This window comes from Bicyclus anynana, chromosome 22 (assembly GCF_947172395.1).
Source record: "Bicyclus anynana chromosome 22, ilBicAnyn1.1, whole genome shotgun sequence".
In the NCBI taxonomy this organism is placed as follows: domain Eukaryota; kingdom Metazoa; phylum Arthropoda; class Insecta; order Lepidoptera; family Nymphalidae; genus Bicyclus; species Bicyclus anynana.
The window spans coordinates 7,015,480-7,032,642 of NC_069104.1; the positions used below are offsets into that span (position 1 = coordinate 7,015,480).

Here is a 17,163-nt window from a genome sequence, read left to right on the forward strand (position 1 = left end):
ATCGATGTTCTGACCATAGAAAGGTAAGGTACACAAATGCGATCTTCAAGACAATGCTGTATGGTTTTCCTCTCGGCACATCAATATGTATTTTTAATAATGAAGCTATTTCAGAACAAGTGGGAGCAAAATTATTGTGCCCATCTTAACAGTAATCACATCTGATAACGGATGTTTTATGCAAATCGTTATTAAATGTAGTGCTTGCGGTTTGTAATACATCTATAACAGGTTACAGTGGAGTGTTAAAGCCTTAGAATAACTAATGTTTTATTATTATTTACAGATGTATGTATAATATAAATTGGATGCAATAAATTACATGTAGTTAACACCTTTAATTGGCTTCTACGTGACATCGTTTCCGTATACATTTCAATACGTAATTCGATAAAGTCAGCCATTGACGGTCAATTATTTTCACGTTTCTGCAGCGCAAACGGCAGCGAAGACGTTTCGTAAGTGTAGCCGTTATGCACGCAGCGACCAATACACGATCAGTTAGAGTCGTGCTCGTGGGTGCTGCAGAAACGTGAGAATAATTGATCGTCAATGGCGAATAATGCTTACGAAACTATTCGAACTTTTTTAACTATTTTTTTTAAATAGACATCTTCAAGGGTGATTAAATATTGTTTCGTTTATTTATTTATATATTATTTTTATTTACAATTTATTTTAACAATGTTGACTTGAAAAACAGTTTAGAAATTTTCAATTAAGTATATTCGTTATCAACCCATATTCGGCTCACTGCTGAGTTCGAGTCTCCTCTCAGAATTAGTAGGCTTAGGCCAATAGTCCACCACGCTGGCCCAATGCACACACTCTTTCACGCTGCACTCAACCATACCAGAGAATTTTCTTAAATCTCTGCACGCAGAGAATTAAGAAAATTCTCTGGTATGGTTCTGGGAGGTTTCCTCACGATGTTTTTCTTCACCGTTTGAGACATTTCTTAAAATGCACACAACTAATTATTAATTTTATTATCTCTCCGCATGATTTATTTTTTCATTACTACAGTCCCCCCTATAAACCTTACCTTGATTAATGGTTATTTTTCGTTGAAGATCAAACACACGTAACCATCTTCTTTGCAGAGTGGGTACAACTACAATGTAAATGGTAAAACCATGGAATCCGGTTACGTTATTGCATTGAATAAAAAATCTATTTTTATCAGCTGAGCGTATAATCAAGATTTATTTATCATATTAAAATGGCTGCCTCGATGCGTATCTAAATCAGTAAGTGCTCTATATGTAGGGCGAACCAATTAAGAGTACTTGTGTTATAATATATGCGCAGAGTTAATAAACATACTTATTCATAGTGTTTGTTTACGAACGATAGTATATCTTGAAATAAACAACCTGTAGCAATCTGTAGATCTAACTATGGGCCTTATTAGAAGACTCAAAGTCAGTCAGCGGGCGATGGAGTGAGCTATGCTTGGAGTTTCTCTGCGTGATCGAATCGGAAATGACGAGATCCGCAAAAGAACCAAAGTCACCCACATAGCTCAACGAGTTGCGAAGCTGAAGTGGCAATGGACGGGGCACATAGTTCGAAGAGCCGATGGACGTTGGGGTCCCAAAGTGCTGGAACACGCCATGTGGATGTTTTACTGTGACCACAATGCCTTATGAGATTTTTTCCGCTCACTGAGCGTTTTCGATCTTTGAGCGTAACATCATCATCATCATCATCATATCAGCCGATGGACGTCCACTGCAGGACATAGGCCTTTTGTAAAGACTTCCAAACATCACGATACTGAGCCACCTGCATCCATCGAATCCCTGGTACATCTGGTACCTAAGTCACTGACACAGCTCAGCGAGTCGCGAAGCTGAAGTGGAAGCACGAAGCCGCTGGATGCTGGCGGTTTGAGACCGTTGTGTTTGGAGGTCATTGCGAGAGGCTATTTCGGGTCAAAAGAAGAACGATATATTCAAAATTGCTGCTGTTGGTAGACTATATGTCGTTTTTTTGTCACGGTGTATGTCCTTGTTCATATAGATAATAACAAAAACCGTAAAGACTAATATCTTAACACCCGACCCAGGACCTAAATCTAGGGTCTCGTGTTCCGAAGCCACATAATCTAACTACTGGAACAACGAGGCAGACCACGATAAGATACTCGTAATTTGTAGGTACGTTTCGTAAAACAAATCAACGTACAACAATATCTATGTATCGATCGCACTAAGGATGAGATGTCATGTAACATGGTGACTACAGTAAATAACTTAACTAGGAAATAAATAGGAATAGTAAACTTGACTAGGTAATAAATAGGAATAGCTTGATCATGTGACTAATCGATAACAAATGTCATTACTACTTAATGATTTTTCATTTTTGAAGCGTTAGCGTTTGTAGACAAAGAATCTATATGTACGAGTAACATGGCTTGGGCGGCTGATGTGATAATAGTAGCGGGCTTAATTGGGAGAGGTGCATTTATTCTACACTTTCTTCTTGCGATTCTGCATCATAGCAGAACGATAGGCACTTGGCGGTAACTCTCTGCCGGTAGGGTGATACCACCAGATCAGCCGTGAACCAAAGGGGAATGCCAGGGAACCCAGGTATACCCCGTATAAAAATAAATGTAGATGATAATATGATGTATAAATAAGAATCTGGTTAAATAATTGGCTTAATAAAAGTAAGTTTCCTGAAGAAAAATATTTTTTTTTTATCACTCTTCTAGGGCAAGATGATCGCCGGTGTAGCTAAGCAGCCAAGTAAGTAAGTAGTAAGTAGTAGTAAGTAAGCCATTTGAAGCTGTATTTTTATGAATTAAAAATGTCGTAAAACGTTTTAGCAACCTTTTTTTGATAAAGTAATGATTTCATTATTAAAGTAGAATTATCGAGATTTTTTACATATATAAGTAAATTGCCGGGTGGTTAGTGTAGACCTGGGCCGGAAATGGGCATTCCCTTTGTGGGTATATAATTATTATCTAAAATCTTAAATTGACCCGCGCTGGAAATCGAACCCAGGACCTTTAATTAAACGCACTGCATTAAAAACTGCGCCAGTGAGTACGCGTAGATATTCTTTTAAAATTGATTACTTGCTGTTTCCCTACCTGACTGCTACTTAACAATGAACATAATGCATGGTCGTGAGAAACATCATTTTATTGCCAACTCGGGCGGGTCCATATCCGTTACATTGGATCGTAACAATCAATCGTATCACAAGTTCACAAGTCACCATACTGATAGGTTTTAGCTGAAACTCGTGTCTGTTACATCGAGTATGAAATATGTTTGAAGATTATTTTTCCGGTGCCGTGGTAACTATACTAAAGCCTTACTTTGCCTTATATTGAGGGAGAAAACACATATCATTTCACAACTTATTTATTTTAATTATGTATTGTTTTTTAAACTACTTCAAAAAAAAGGAGGTTCTCAATGTTTGTTACCTGTTAAATTCGTCATTTCTTAACCAATTTTGAAAATTCTTTATTTGTTTGAAAGAGTATACTTCCAGATTGGTCCCATTTAATTTTCATGGAAAGCGGTTCAATAATTTTGTGTAAAATGAAAGTAACTAAATTGCCCGTACTGTGACGCTTTCGTTCACTGTACTAGGACACACTAAAAACAGAAAAATTAAATCTTTTTAACAAAAAATCTGAACCGACTTCAAAATCACAAAAATAAACTAAAAAGCAAAAAATAACATCAGTAATGTCGGTTAAATTTTATTGTTAAAAAGATTTATTGACTAACTAACTAACTTGAAAATTTCATGTAAACTTCCTAGTAAATTGTAAAGGCTCCTTGATTTAAAGTAGCAGTTCTTATATCTCCAGCTACTAGAAAGTTAAGAACCTCACTGATACATGCGACTGATAAACGTTATAAATTATGAAGAAAACATTTCTCCACTTCATTAAAGGGAGCGATTAAGTTGTATTAATTTGTCTCGGCAATAACATTCAATCACTCAGCCGGCATTTGTCGATTCTATTGATTGCTCTGTTTAATTTTATAGTGATGTGAAAAGTGTGATTCGACTACAGATTAGATTAATTGTTTTAAAAGTCATTAATTTTCGAGACTTTGGCAATAAATGTTTCTTTTTATGACCTCGTATATTTAGTGTAATTAAAAATTATACAGCCGCTGAATGTTTTAAACTAGAAAGGCGATGAGTCTATAAAGTTCGTGTTTATAATTTTCTAGAGCTACTGTGTAAGACTGTGTTAAGTGTGTACTAATATTCAAAGTAACGTCTTTGCAATGTAATCCTTAGCTTGGTAAAAGGTATTAGTTACTTAGAACATTTATTATAATAGGGTAGAACAGTTAAAATATGTACAAATCGTTTTCAGATAATTTATAAAATGAGTTACGTAGTAATAAAATGTAACTATACTTGTTTTTGTATTAGGTATTTAAACCACAGATACTATGTTAAATAAAACAGGCCTCAATCTAATTTTATGAAAATCTGATCCGATGAATATGTTATGGAAGAAACAGTAACACATTAATTAAATAACTCGTAGTAAAAATATCGCAAATTCCTACTGATTTTAAATCATGGATTATGTATGTACGAGTATGTATTTATTATATATTTATTTAGGGTTTCGAAACACGTCAACAGGCGCTGGTTTTAGATTATTGTTTGACGTGTCACAGTTGCGTGCATAGTTTACTATCAGAGTAGGCGTATGGTTGACAAAAAATCTATACTAATATTATAAAGCTGAAGAGTTTGTGTGTTTGTTTGAACGCGTTTAGTGTAAGATAGCCCATTTATCGAGGAAGGCTATAGGCTATATATTACCTCCGTATTCCTATGGAAACGGGAACCACGCGGGTAAAACCGCGCGGCGTCAGCTAGTAGTAGATACGTCTACATAATTACACATTATGCTTCTATACCTCCATATTCATTAACATGGATTGAGATTTCAACCTCAATTTTCTTCAAAGTGACAAGAAGTGGACATAATCTCTACTGTTTAAAGTTCACTATAGATTGAAGAAATTTGAGATTTAAACCATGTTTATAAATAAGTGCGTTAGTGTCTATGCAATTGTTTCTTGTATAGACATACATAGTCGAACCAACGTTACTTGGTCAAGTTTTCACATCACTAGCATGTTAACAGTTACCAGGTGATTGGATTTTTTTTTGCGCAACGTAAAACACGATTCCGGTCGTAATATCGCGCGAACATAATATTAGACCACACTGACCGATAAACGACATAAATTACAATCTACTTTTTCTAGATGCGGTTTCAAATTTGATGAGTTTTTTTTTTATTTTTTTTTTTTTTGTGTAAGGCCACTGACTTCTGATACATTTCAAGTTTACTTGTAGGGTAGGTTTAGTAAAAAGTAACCTTCATATTCTAAGTGAGGACTAAGTTAAAGTTATTTTGAAAGACAGCAGAAGGACTGTACAATTTAAAAACTAAAATTGTACACTGATCGAATATACGAGTAGGATGAATACAGAAGAAGGACTAATTTAACAAGTAAAATATCATCATCATCATCATCATATCAGCCGATGGACGTCCACTGCAGGACATAGGCCTTTTGTAGGGACTTCCAAACATCACGATACTGAGCCAACTGCATCCAGCGAATCCCTGCGACTCGCTTGATGTCGTCAGTCCACCTGGTGGGGGGTCGGCCAACACTGCGCTTACTAGTGCGGGGTCGCCATTCCAGCACTTTGGGACCCCAACGTCCATCGGCTCTTCGCACTATGTGCCCCGCCCATTGCCACTTCAGTTTCGCAACTCGTTGAGCTATGTCGGTGACTTTGGTTCTTCTGCGGATCTCCTTATTTCTGATTCGATCACGCAGAGATACTCCTAACATAGCTCGTTCCATCGCCCGCTGTGTGACTCTGAGCCTTCTTATGAGGCCCATAGTTAGCGACCAAGTCTCGGAACCATAGGTCATCACTGGCAACACGCACTGTTCGAAGACTTTTGTCTTCAGGCACTGAGGAATATCGGACGAAAAGATGTCGCGAAGTTTCCCGAATGCAGCCCAGCCGAGTTGGATTCGACGGTTCACCTCTTTCTCGAAATTGGACCTACCTAACTGGATCATATGTCCTAGGTATATGTATTCGTCTACAATTTCGAGTGCAGCGTTCTCAACTATAACTGGGTGGAGCGATACATGAGCATTACACATTATTTTTGTTTTGCCCATGTTCATTTTCAGGCCCACCTGTTGAGAAACGCTGCTGAGGTCATTGAGCATTGTACTAAGGTCATCCAGAGTCTGTGCCATGATGACTACATCATCCGCGAACCGCAGTTGAGTGATGTACTCGCCATTGATGTTGATGCCAAGTCCGCCCCAGTCCAGAAGCTTAAAGACGTCTTCCAATGCGGCGGTAAATAGCAAAATATAGTAAAATATAGATTGGTCTAATAAAGGAGATATGAAAGTTATCTGACCCCTGGATGAATACAGATTAACAAACTAATCACAAAATGATTGCGAGAAAATTCCATGACACCTAATAGTAATTACTAATTAGTCTACATAGGAGTAGTAGGTATTGTCAATCAATACATATAATAAATAAAATTGTAGTGTCTCTCTGTGATTTCATGATAACTGTGTTAACTTAAGTACCTCGTAACCTGAATTTAAAGTGAAAGAAGTCACAGGACGCGCTAGTCTTAACATAAAGTCGTATGTACGCTTAGAACTTTTAAACTAAGGAATTGATTTGAATACAGTGTTTATCATAAGATAGATTGATTCATGAGAAATCGAATTCGTAATACGTACTAGTTAAAATTGTTTTGCTATGCAGACAAAGTTGCAAATAAGGAATGAGTATATAAGAGGAAGTCTGAAGGTGGCGCTAGTGACAGAAAAATTGAGGAGTAGAAGGTTAGTTTGGTATGGACATGTAATATCGAAGGGAGGAAAGTCATATAACTAGAAAAATGTTGAATGTGCAAGTGGAAGGACATAAGAGGAGAGGAAGGCTAAAGAAGAGATGGTTGGATTGTGTGAAAGAGGACATGTGTGTAAAAGGAGTGGATGATGAGTTAACGAGCAATAGAGACGAATGGAAAAGATTGACATATTTTTCTGACCCTACTTAAGTGGGATAAGGGTAAGGAGATGATGATGCAGACAAAGTTGCGAGCGATGACTATTTAATCTATATCTTGAAAATTCGCAAAAAAGCATACGACTAAAGTATCTTTTGCATTTATAGATAGGGTAGGCCAAGTGGGTCATTAGCTAGCTGTCAACAGGACCTCCACAAAACATTTTGTAAAAACTAGAATCTTTTTTTGTAAAGAACAGCCGCGCGTAATGTTGTCGGCGTTAAAACCGTTAAAATAAAACATCATTCCAACGTTAAGTACAGATAAAGCCTCGGCAGATAGGCAAATGGAGGCGAAGATTGTCGGTACTGTGATAACGTGGGAACAAAAAAGCCCTCTACTCGTTATTTTTACCCGACTGCGTCGGGAGGGTAATGTTTGTAATGTGAAATTATCTATACTGTACTATTATAAAGAGGAAAGATTTAATTGTATGTTTGCATTTAATAGGCTCAGAAAATACTGGACTTATTTGCAAAATTATCAGCTTGTAAAATGGGCTATGTTTTTCTCCGTATTCCCAGAAGAATGGGAGCTACACGGGTGAAACCACTGTCTCGTAAGTCCGGAGGTTGACTTATGTAATATGGGTCCAGACGAAGATGAAGAGGGCTATGAATTATTAAGTTTTTCTTTATTTCTAGAAATCAGTGTAAATTAACAATCCAGAGTTAAGCTGTGGGACCCATTAATTATTGTAATTAACACCTGATCTCATCACCCGAGTCTCAGCTGAAAATCAGCGCTGGGCATTGCTTTTTTGTAATGAACGGCTAATGCTGAGCTGTAAACCTTTCTGTTTGGTGTACAGACAGTCGTATAATATCTAAAATAGTCAATGTACTAACACTAAAAACGTATGAACGTATTTTTTATCGTTCTTTAACACTATCAAAAAGCCGTCCTATAATAAAGCCTGGCCCTGTAGTAGGCTGTTATAATAGGTTGTTTAATGATGATGATGTGACACTTCCTAGAAGTTAGATCTTTTATTCGTGACCATAGGTAGCCAAAAAACAATAAATTGGAATTTTAATTAACACGAAAACTAATCCCCGAGACAGAATCCAGAGGCGTCAAGAGTATAGGAGCTTAAACTCGTCAATAGATAAAATCTACACGACAGACATGTGTCACTTTTAGGTATGGCAAAAAAGTGCAAGATCGGCTTTAAACTTAGAAGTAGAATTTAATAATTTTATGCATGAAACTAGTTAATGCCGGCGACTTCATCCATTCAGTCACATATCTCAAATTCATAATTCAAATTTCTTTATTTACAAATTGTAATTTCTCGTGGGATCCGTGATTTTTTCTGAATAAAAGTAACCTTTGTAGTATCATTTTTTATTATAGTAGGAACTAACTAAAAATGGCTATGTAGTCTGTACGCTGTAGAAGTAGGTGCGAGAGGATTACATGCAAACTCTCTCTAATGCGTGAAAGAGTAACAAACATCCATACATCAATATGTCCATATTACGCTTTCGTATTTTTTATTATAGTAGGAACTGACTAAAATGGCTATGTAGTTAGGCTGTACGCCGTAGAAGTAGGTGCGAGAGGATTACCAGCAAAATCTCTCTATAACTTGCTTAGAGACCTTGGCCTCTAAAGAAGTATTTCTTATATTAGATTATTCTCGTTCTAATATAGAGAATAGATCTTCGTATTTTCTATATTAGAACGAGTATCCAAAGCAGCTCTAGTAGGATCTTACCAAATTTGGATAAGCAGGGAGAACAACACGAGCAGAGAAGGGGATTGTTGATCGATCGTTAAGGAATTCCTTAACTCTAGATCCAGTAGTCACAAGTCCTAGACTTTGCTTGGTGTTTTCTCTCTACCACGCGATGGGCCGGGCACCTGCACGGTGAATCCATGGAATGTTAAGATATTCGTCTCATTAAAATTGTAAAGAAAGATTGCTTATTTTAAAAGAGCAACAGTTGAGTTTCTTACAAAATTAATGAATTTGAATACATTTTTGTCTGTATTCAAATTCATTAATTATTACTCAATTCAAATTCTTACTCCTGTCTAAGAAACAGGGACAGGGCGGTCCTTGTGAGGCTTTTATTAGATCTATCCGATACCGATGTGGGTAACTTGAACTAATTTCTCTGTGGTTGTTAATAATAAACCTTAGAATAATAATAAAGAATCTTAGATAGTAACGATAGTAATGACAAACGTTATCTTTAGAAACATTGGTGGTATTAAATTTACATAAAATTTTGTTATTTGTTGCAGAGCAAATAGCCGTCTAGCAGGATGATCGGGGTATACAAAGTTGCGGCGATCATATTCCTCGGCGCTCTCAGCAAAGGTGAACTACCCGAAGATGACTTCAGGATAATCAATAGACAAGGTATTGAACGTTTAAACTACATCACTGGTGTAACCGTAGACAGAGAAGTATAAAGACAGATAGAAAGGAACCATTGCGGTCCCTCAAAAAAGAGGATATTTTTTGAAATTGTAAAAATCGAGACAAGGCTTTACGATTGTTGGTTTTTGGTTGGCGTTTTGTGCTTAACGATGATCCAAACAAGAATAATCATATTATGAGTATGAAATTAGAGCCACATTATAATATTACATTACAAAATTATAATCAACATGTGAGCTTAAAATGTATTGGTGAAAATATGGTTTAGTGTAATGTTTTAGGATGTAAAAATCGCTTCATCTTTATTTTGGCGGCAGTGGCATGCCGAAAATAATTTGTCTATTGTGTTATCTGTCTACGGCTGTAACCTTTTAGTGTTAGTGTTAAGGCTTATACATATGTATTCTGTGGTTAAGTGGCTTATGGAGACTTGGTGTATTTTTAAGAAATTTTTAATTATTATTTGCCCATAATTATGATCATCTCTATATTACTTATTGAATGTGACATGACTACAGAACATAAAGCGCTCAAGCAACTATCATTGAGTAACATTTTGGATAAGCATGACGACTAATTGACAATGGTTAACTTAACAATACCATTGTTTTGTTTAACTAAGTCGGTTTATAACACTTCTTTGAATCACCACGTCGTTAGTTTGGTATTCATTTTAATTTGCGCTTTATCTTTGCGTAAACCTAGTCCTTTTTTTTCTTCGGGGTCCTTAATACCCATTTGAAACTTATCAATAGACGTTGACTTAAATCCCTTTAACTAATTTTATGGAAGTGGGTACATCATACTTAGTTAAAAACAGTGCAGTAGTTACTCGGCATTCTATGTGCATTTATGTTTTCTACTTTGAGGTGGTTTACTTTTTTTTTAACTGGTTACAATTATTAACCATTATTAGAAAGATTAAGCATGATTAGAAAATGTAGAAATTGGCGTAATAAGAATTATTATTTTCAGTGTTAAGATTAGAACTTACCTAAGTACCTATGCTCAATTTTGTTTGTTATAATCTGTTTCGTATGTTATAGTTTTAATTCTTCTTATTTTTTATCCGACTTCACAAAAAGGAGGATGTTCTCAATTCGAAGCGTATGTTTTTTTTGTTTTTTTTTAATTCTATTCTTTTAATAAATAACTTCGTCATTAATTAAGCAATTTTAAAAATTCTTGTTTTGTTCGAAATTTAGTCTCGAAAATCAAAATAAACGAAATAGGTACGTCTTTGAAGTCGGTTCCATTTTTATGTTAAAAAGATTATCATATTAAAGCTTAAATCAAGTAGGTACTTCGCGCTTTATTCTATGCAAAAACCGAATCGGCTTAGCAACAGCGACTACCGATTCCTAAAAGTTCTTGAACTGGTTATTTTTTGTGTGTTAGTCAGCTTCTAGGTATACCAACTTTTTGTTCAGTGATTGAAGTCATTAAATCTCAATATAACATAGCCGGAACTGAGAATAGATTACACTTAAAAATGTAATAGAACTAGAGCCTGCGTTAGCCAGACATTCTTTATTTTATGTCAGCCCTATCATAGGTGTAGCCAATAGACTAGTTGACATTTTTTAAATAATAAGATTTTATAAATAATTAGATTGAAAAACAATTATCACATTTTTTTGAAACGTGAGTTTTCCATTACTGAGCCTACGGCACTTAGACAATCAGATAGAAGACCCAGATAAAAACACTACTTGGCCAGTTTCAAGGCTCCAACCTACTACTTTTCAAACACTGCAGTCAACATTTTGACAGCCTCCGTAGCGCAGTCCTGGGTTCAATAATGGGCTGATTGAGGTTTTCTTAATTGGTCCAGGCCTGGCTGGTGGGAGGCTTAGGCCGTGGTTAGTTACCACCATACCGACAAAGACGTACCACCAAGCGATTAAGCGTCACGGTACGGTTACGTTTAGAAACCGAAAGTGGTGTGGATTTCATCCTCCTCTTAACAAGTTAGCCCGCTAGGTGAGATAAATACAACTCCTTACGGATAATATAAATAAAAAAATTAAATACATTACTTATTACTTATAAGAGCATGACAAACTTATCGATAAAATAAGGTATGTCTGTCGCAAGTTCGTAGTCCATAATGTTTAGTTCTTCTTCTTAGGGTGCCTCTCCGACTAGCGAAGGTTGGCAGTCAGTTTCTTGAACTCGTCTCTATTCTTCGCGAGGCGATATAATTGTGCGGCGCTCGCGATCCCGGTCCACTCTCTGATGTTTCTCAGCCAAGACTTCCTGCGACCAACGCCTCTTCTACCAGCAACCTTTCCCATCAAGACGAGCTGTAGAAGCTCGTATCTCTCGTGTCGTAGCACGTGCTCTAGATACGCGACTTTTCTCGTCTTGACGGTCTGCAAAAGTTCACGCTTCTGATTGACGCGTCGCAGAACTTCGGCATTCGTCACTTTAACAATGTATAGTTACAGAAAAGATAAATAGCCTCAATAGCTCAACGGTAAGAGCGGTCGGATTCATCACCGAGGGGTAGTGGTTCGATCCCCGCCCCGTTGGACTATTGTCGTACCCACTCCTAATTACAGTCTGTCTCGACTAGTTGGAGGGGAATGGGAATATTGGTCATATTTAAAAAAATAAGGCAAATATTCTTTTATAAAAAAAAAAATGGGTTTGTCGCATTATCATTGTACAAGTATAATTATTCTGTTCATCTATTTAAAATAGCACATGTTGCGTGTAGTTTTAAAATGGCTGTTTCTAACAAACCATGCCCCGGGATACGGGGACCACGCGGTGCTATTGTGTCCTTGACATATGTTTTACTCAGTCATGAGCAAAAAAAACTAGTCGACTTGAAGGTTCGCTTCGCCCGTTCTATTTTTAGATGACTGAGACTTTTGTGCTTTTAGTATAACTTCAATTATGTTTTGTGGGCCATTATTTTAGGTAGTTTGTCGGATATTTGAAACCTCCCGCGCAAACCGCCGCCGCCAAAAGCCGACCGTGGCGCTAACGTCATGAAAAAAGAAGATGGCCGCGACACGCAAAAATTAGCCGCGCCGCGCATTGAAAAAGTCGAAGTTTTGAGTGATTACTGGTGAAATTTAAATTGACTTTAGCGAAACTAATTGAACAATCATCCCGGTGTTTTGCACGACGTGGATGTCCGCTGCATCCAGATTCCGGATTGAAAACGAGCCGGAGCGCACGACGCCGGGGGCGTTTGAGGTTTGAGGTACAATTCTCTTAATTAATAATTCAAAACCATACATTTTGGTCATTCGGCCGGATTGTACCCGTTGTGATATCAATATATACAGTACATAAACATCACATTAAATTTCACAGTTCAAATCACATATTATATACCTATTTTTTCAATTTGTGTGAACGAACCGACGCCATTGACGATACGCGTGTACGCATTTCAAAATGGCGAAAAATCCTAAATCTGAACAAGATCTTTATAAGTTGCTGCAGCCTCACGTAATAACTAAAGAAATGTGTTTCATGCGACTGCAGTCGTTATTTGACTTAACAAAAAACCTTGATAACGAAGATAATCGTTTTCTGTTCCGCGCAAGGTTCAATGACCTTAAAATAGTTAAGTCAAATTACGATGCAGCCGTGCATGAGATATGTGCCTTGAATAAAAAGTTCGATCCAGACTACTTACCTACATATTCGGATATAACGAATTTTGACAGTATTTACTACGCAATACAGGCCGCAGCCGCGACAATAATTGATACTTCGAATAGTAATGATAGTAAAAAAGAGTGTAATAAATCTAGTGTTAGCACAAAGCCTAGGCTACCTAAGTTAGAAATATATCATTTTGATGGTTCATTGGAGTGTTGGCCTACGTTTCGTGACACTTTCGATTCTTTGATAAATAATAATCCAGAATTGTGTGATATTGAAAAGTTTTATTATTTGCTTTCATCGGTGAGTGGTCCAGCGTTAACCACAGTCAAATCTTTACCGGTATGCGCTGAGAATTATTCTCTAGTGTGGAATGCATTGTACAAGCGGTATGATAATAAACGGGCGCTAGCAACTAATTATTTGGATAAATTATTTACCTTCAAGCAGTTGCAAAGTGAATCGTCTACCGGTTTGAATAATTTCTTACAAACTTTTCAAGAAAATATCAAGGCACTTAAATTATTAAAAATTGCAGATTTATCGGAGTTCATACTATTTTTCATAGCAATAAGGACCCTGGACGCAACTACTAGGCGGGGATATGAACAGTCAATACAACCAAATTTCATTCCCACAGTTAGTGACTTACTTGCATTCGTTGAAAATCAAGTACGTATACTTGAAATGTCAGAGATGAAAGTGTCATCAAAATCGGCTTATCCGACTAAACAGGTTCAAGTCAAGAACAGTCAAGTACCTACTTCTTCGAAGCAAAATTATTTGAATAAATCAAAAACTACTTTATCGTCAGTTGTGTCACCTGGTGATCCTAAAGCCGAGTTCACACAGTCAAAAAATATTAATAGGTCATTTCATTCAAATATTAAAAATCCTAAGGGTGCGTTCACACAGTATAATCCTAAGGAATGTTTATATTGCAAAAAATCGCATTCTATTTATCGGTGTCCTGAATATATCGCACTATCATCGGTTCAACGATTAGATGCAATTAGAAAACTAAGCTTATGCGAAAATTGTTTACGTTCGCATGATTCTGCTGACTGTACCAGTCAAGTCCGGTGCAGCTGCAGTAAAAACCATCATTTTTCTTTACATGGGGCATTTGATTCAAATATTGACATATCAAATAATGCGGTTGCGCTTACGTGTTCGGCTTCTTTAACTGTAATTCTCGGGACTGCCATAGTACATGTTGCGGATCGGTGGGGAAAGTTCCACTCCGTGCGTTGTATTATTGACAGCGGGGCGATGACGGGCTACATCACGCAAGACTTAGCATTGCGATTAGGCTTGGCCCGCCGTAAGTGTCATTTTCAATCGTTAGGGTTAGGTGGCAATACGGTGCAAGATTTCGGGCTAACCACATGCAAAGTCAAACCCATAAATCGAGATAGTCCTCTGATGTCGACTGATGCAGTGATAGTTTCAAAAATTATAGGTGCTTTGCCCACCATACCGTTGCCTGATAAGGTGATAAATAAATTTAAAAACTTATGTCTAGCCGATCCTTGGTTTTATAAACCGGGACCTATCGACATGTTAATAGCCGGTGATTTATTCCCGTATATTTACGATGGCAGGCGGATATTACCAGAAACGAGTGGTATGCCTGTAGCTTTGAATTCGATCTTCGGGTACGTTATAGCGGGTCCAACTGAGTTATCTCAGGATTCAAACCAGTTAGTACCAACTTGCGTTCAACCTGATAGTCAGCAAAGCACCATCAACTTTTGTGGTATTTCAACACATATAGATCACATAATGAGCTCCTTTTGGAACTTGGAAAATATTCCATCTGAGGTTCCTCGAAACCCAGATGATATTTTGGCGGAACAGTTGTTCGCTCAAGAACATAGCCGTGACAGCAGCGGCAGGTATATTGTTAAGTATCCCATGAGACCGGGTTCTGAGCTTGGTGATTCGCGTAAAATTGCTATTCGACGTCTTACTAATTTAGAATCGAAGCTTGAACGTGAAAATAAACTCAAAGTAGAATATCACAAGTTCATGAATGAGTATGAGTCACTCGGGCATATGACTTGTTTAGGGTCTATAGAAAGTGTGGATTCGAAATATATCATCCCACATTTCTGTATAGTGAAGCCTTCGAGCACTACTACATCTCACCGCGTGGTCTTCGATGCTTCCATGCGTACGTCGAATGGACACTCACTCAATTCGATCGTACTACCTGGGCCCAAACTTCAAGCTGATCTTAACCAGCTAATAATTAATTTTAGACTTAAAAGAGTTTCTCTGTCTGCTGATATCTGTAAAATGTACAGACAAATAGATATCGAGCGGAGTCAACGTCCATATCAACATATAGTATGGCGTTATTCTCAAGATCAACCAGTTCAAGTTTATGAGCTCAACACTGTCACTTATGGTGTTGCCAGTAGCCCTTATCTCGCTATAAAAGTATTGCACACTTTAGCTGATGATGAAGCTGAGACTTACCCACAAGCAGCCAATGTACTCAAAACAGCATTCTTCATGGACGACTTTCTGTGGTCGGTAGATTCCGATGAAGAAGCGATTAATTTGCTTGATGAGCTCATTGCTCTGTTAAGACGTGGTGGCTTTCTATTACGAAAGTGGTCTAGCAACTCGTTGCCAGTTCTCAAGCACCTGCCAGATGACCATCGAGAAACACCGCTAGAGTTTGATGACGAAACCAGTTTTTCCATCAAAGTATTAGGTCTGCAGTGGTCACCAGCTTCTGATTCATTTTCCTTTTCGACTGCACCATCCAACCCAGTGGTGACTAAGAGGACAATATTGTCACAGATTGGACGTCAATTCGACCCGCTCGGGTTCGTAGCTCCCTGTGTATTTTATGCCAAGTGCTTGATGCAGCAACTTTGGTCCCAAAACTTGACATGGGATGAAAAGTTGCCGACTGCGCTCGAAGCTCAATGGCGAGCCTATGTCAACGAGCTCCATTTACTATCGAATATTAAGCACGATCGGCATGCGGTTGGCAAAAACTACACGACGTGTCAAATAGTCGGTTTCTGTGACGCATCTACAAAAGGCTATGCTGCCGTAGTATATTTGCGTACTGAAGGCGCTACTAATAAGGTCAGCCTACTTATGGCAAAATCCAAGGTCGCACCATTAAAGACAGTTTCTATTCCACGTCTAGAGCTCATGGCTGCTCACTTATTGTCAAAGTTGGTCAAATATATAAATGATATTGTCTCAAACAGACTTCAAGTTTCAGAATTACTTTTATTTACGGACTCGTCCGTGGTTTTAAATTGGCTCAACACGCCTAGTCACATACTCAAAATGTTCGTGGCGACTCGTGTTGCTAAAATCACAGATGTAGTCCCTAGTTCCTGTTGGAACCATGTGTCAGGCGCTTGTAATCCAGCTGACGTTTGTTCTCGTGGTGCTTTGCCTTCAGCACTACTCGAGATGACAGAATGGCTAAACGGACCTCATTGGCTTTATGATGACAGGTCGACCTGGCCTATAAAGTCAATTGAAGAGTTTCGCGATGACAATCCGCCTGAACTAAAACCGGTAGTCTCTTTGCTAGTTTCAAATACTACAGAGTCACCAGAGTTTAATTTAATATATCAATTAACAGAAAGAATTTCAAGTTTTGCCAAATTAATTAATATTGTGGCGCGGTGTTATTTGTTCATAAATAACCTTAAGTATCGGAAACAACCTGATAAGAGGAAGAGTCTTTCAATTATAGAAACGCGAAAGGCTCATGAGATTCTAATCAGGAGTGTCCAAGCTCAACATTTTGCAGCTGACATAGGTGCTGTGTCCAAGGCTGAGAAATGCAGTGTCTTCCTGCAAAAACTGAATCCTTTTATAGATTCAGACAAACTCCTCAGGGTGGGGGGTAGGTTATCCCAGTCAACCTTACCCTTCAATAAAAAACATCCCTTGCTTCTTCCTAAGAAGTGTAATTTTACAAATTCATTAATTGATTATTATCATAAATTGCATTTGC

At 37.6% G+C, this 17,163-nt stretch overlaps 1 protein-coding gene across 3 annotated transcripts in view; it reads left to right on the forward strand.

The window, feature by feature from the left end:
- Positions 1–17,163, forward strand: part of LOC112050664 (semaphorin-5B) — a 99,715-nt gene that overhangs the window by 15,293 nt on the left and 67,259 nt on the right. For all 3 annotated transcript variants that reach the window (XR_008251972.1, XM_024088972.2, XM_052888326.1), the window contains exon 2: positions 9,398–9,515. Coding sequence is in view for 2 of the 3 variants with exons in the window: in XM_024088972.2 (XP_023944740.2) it covers positions 9,419–9,515 (97 nt within the window). In the remaining variant the exon portion in view is untranslated. The remainder of the gene's footprint in view (positions 1–9,397; positions 9,516–17,163) is intronic.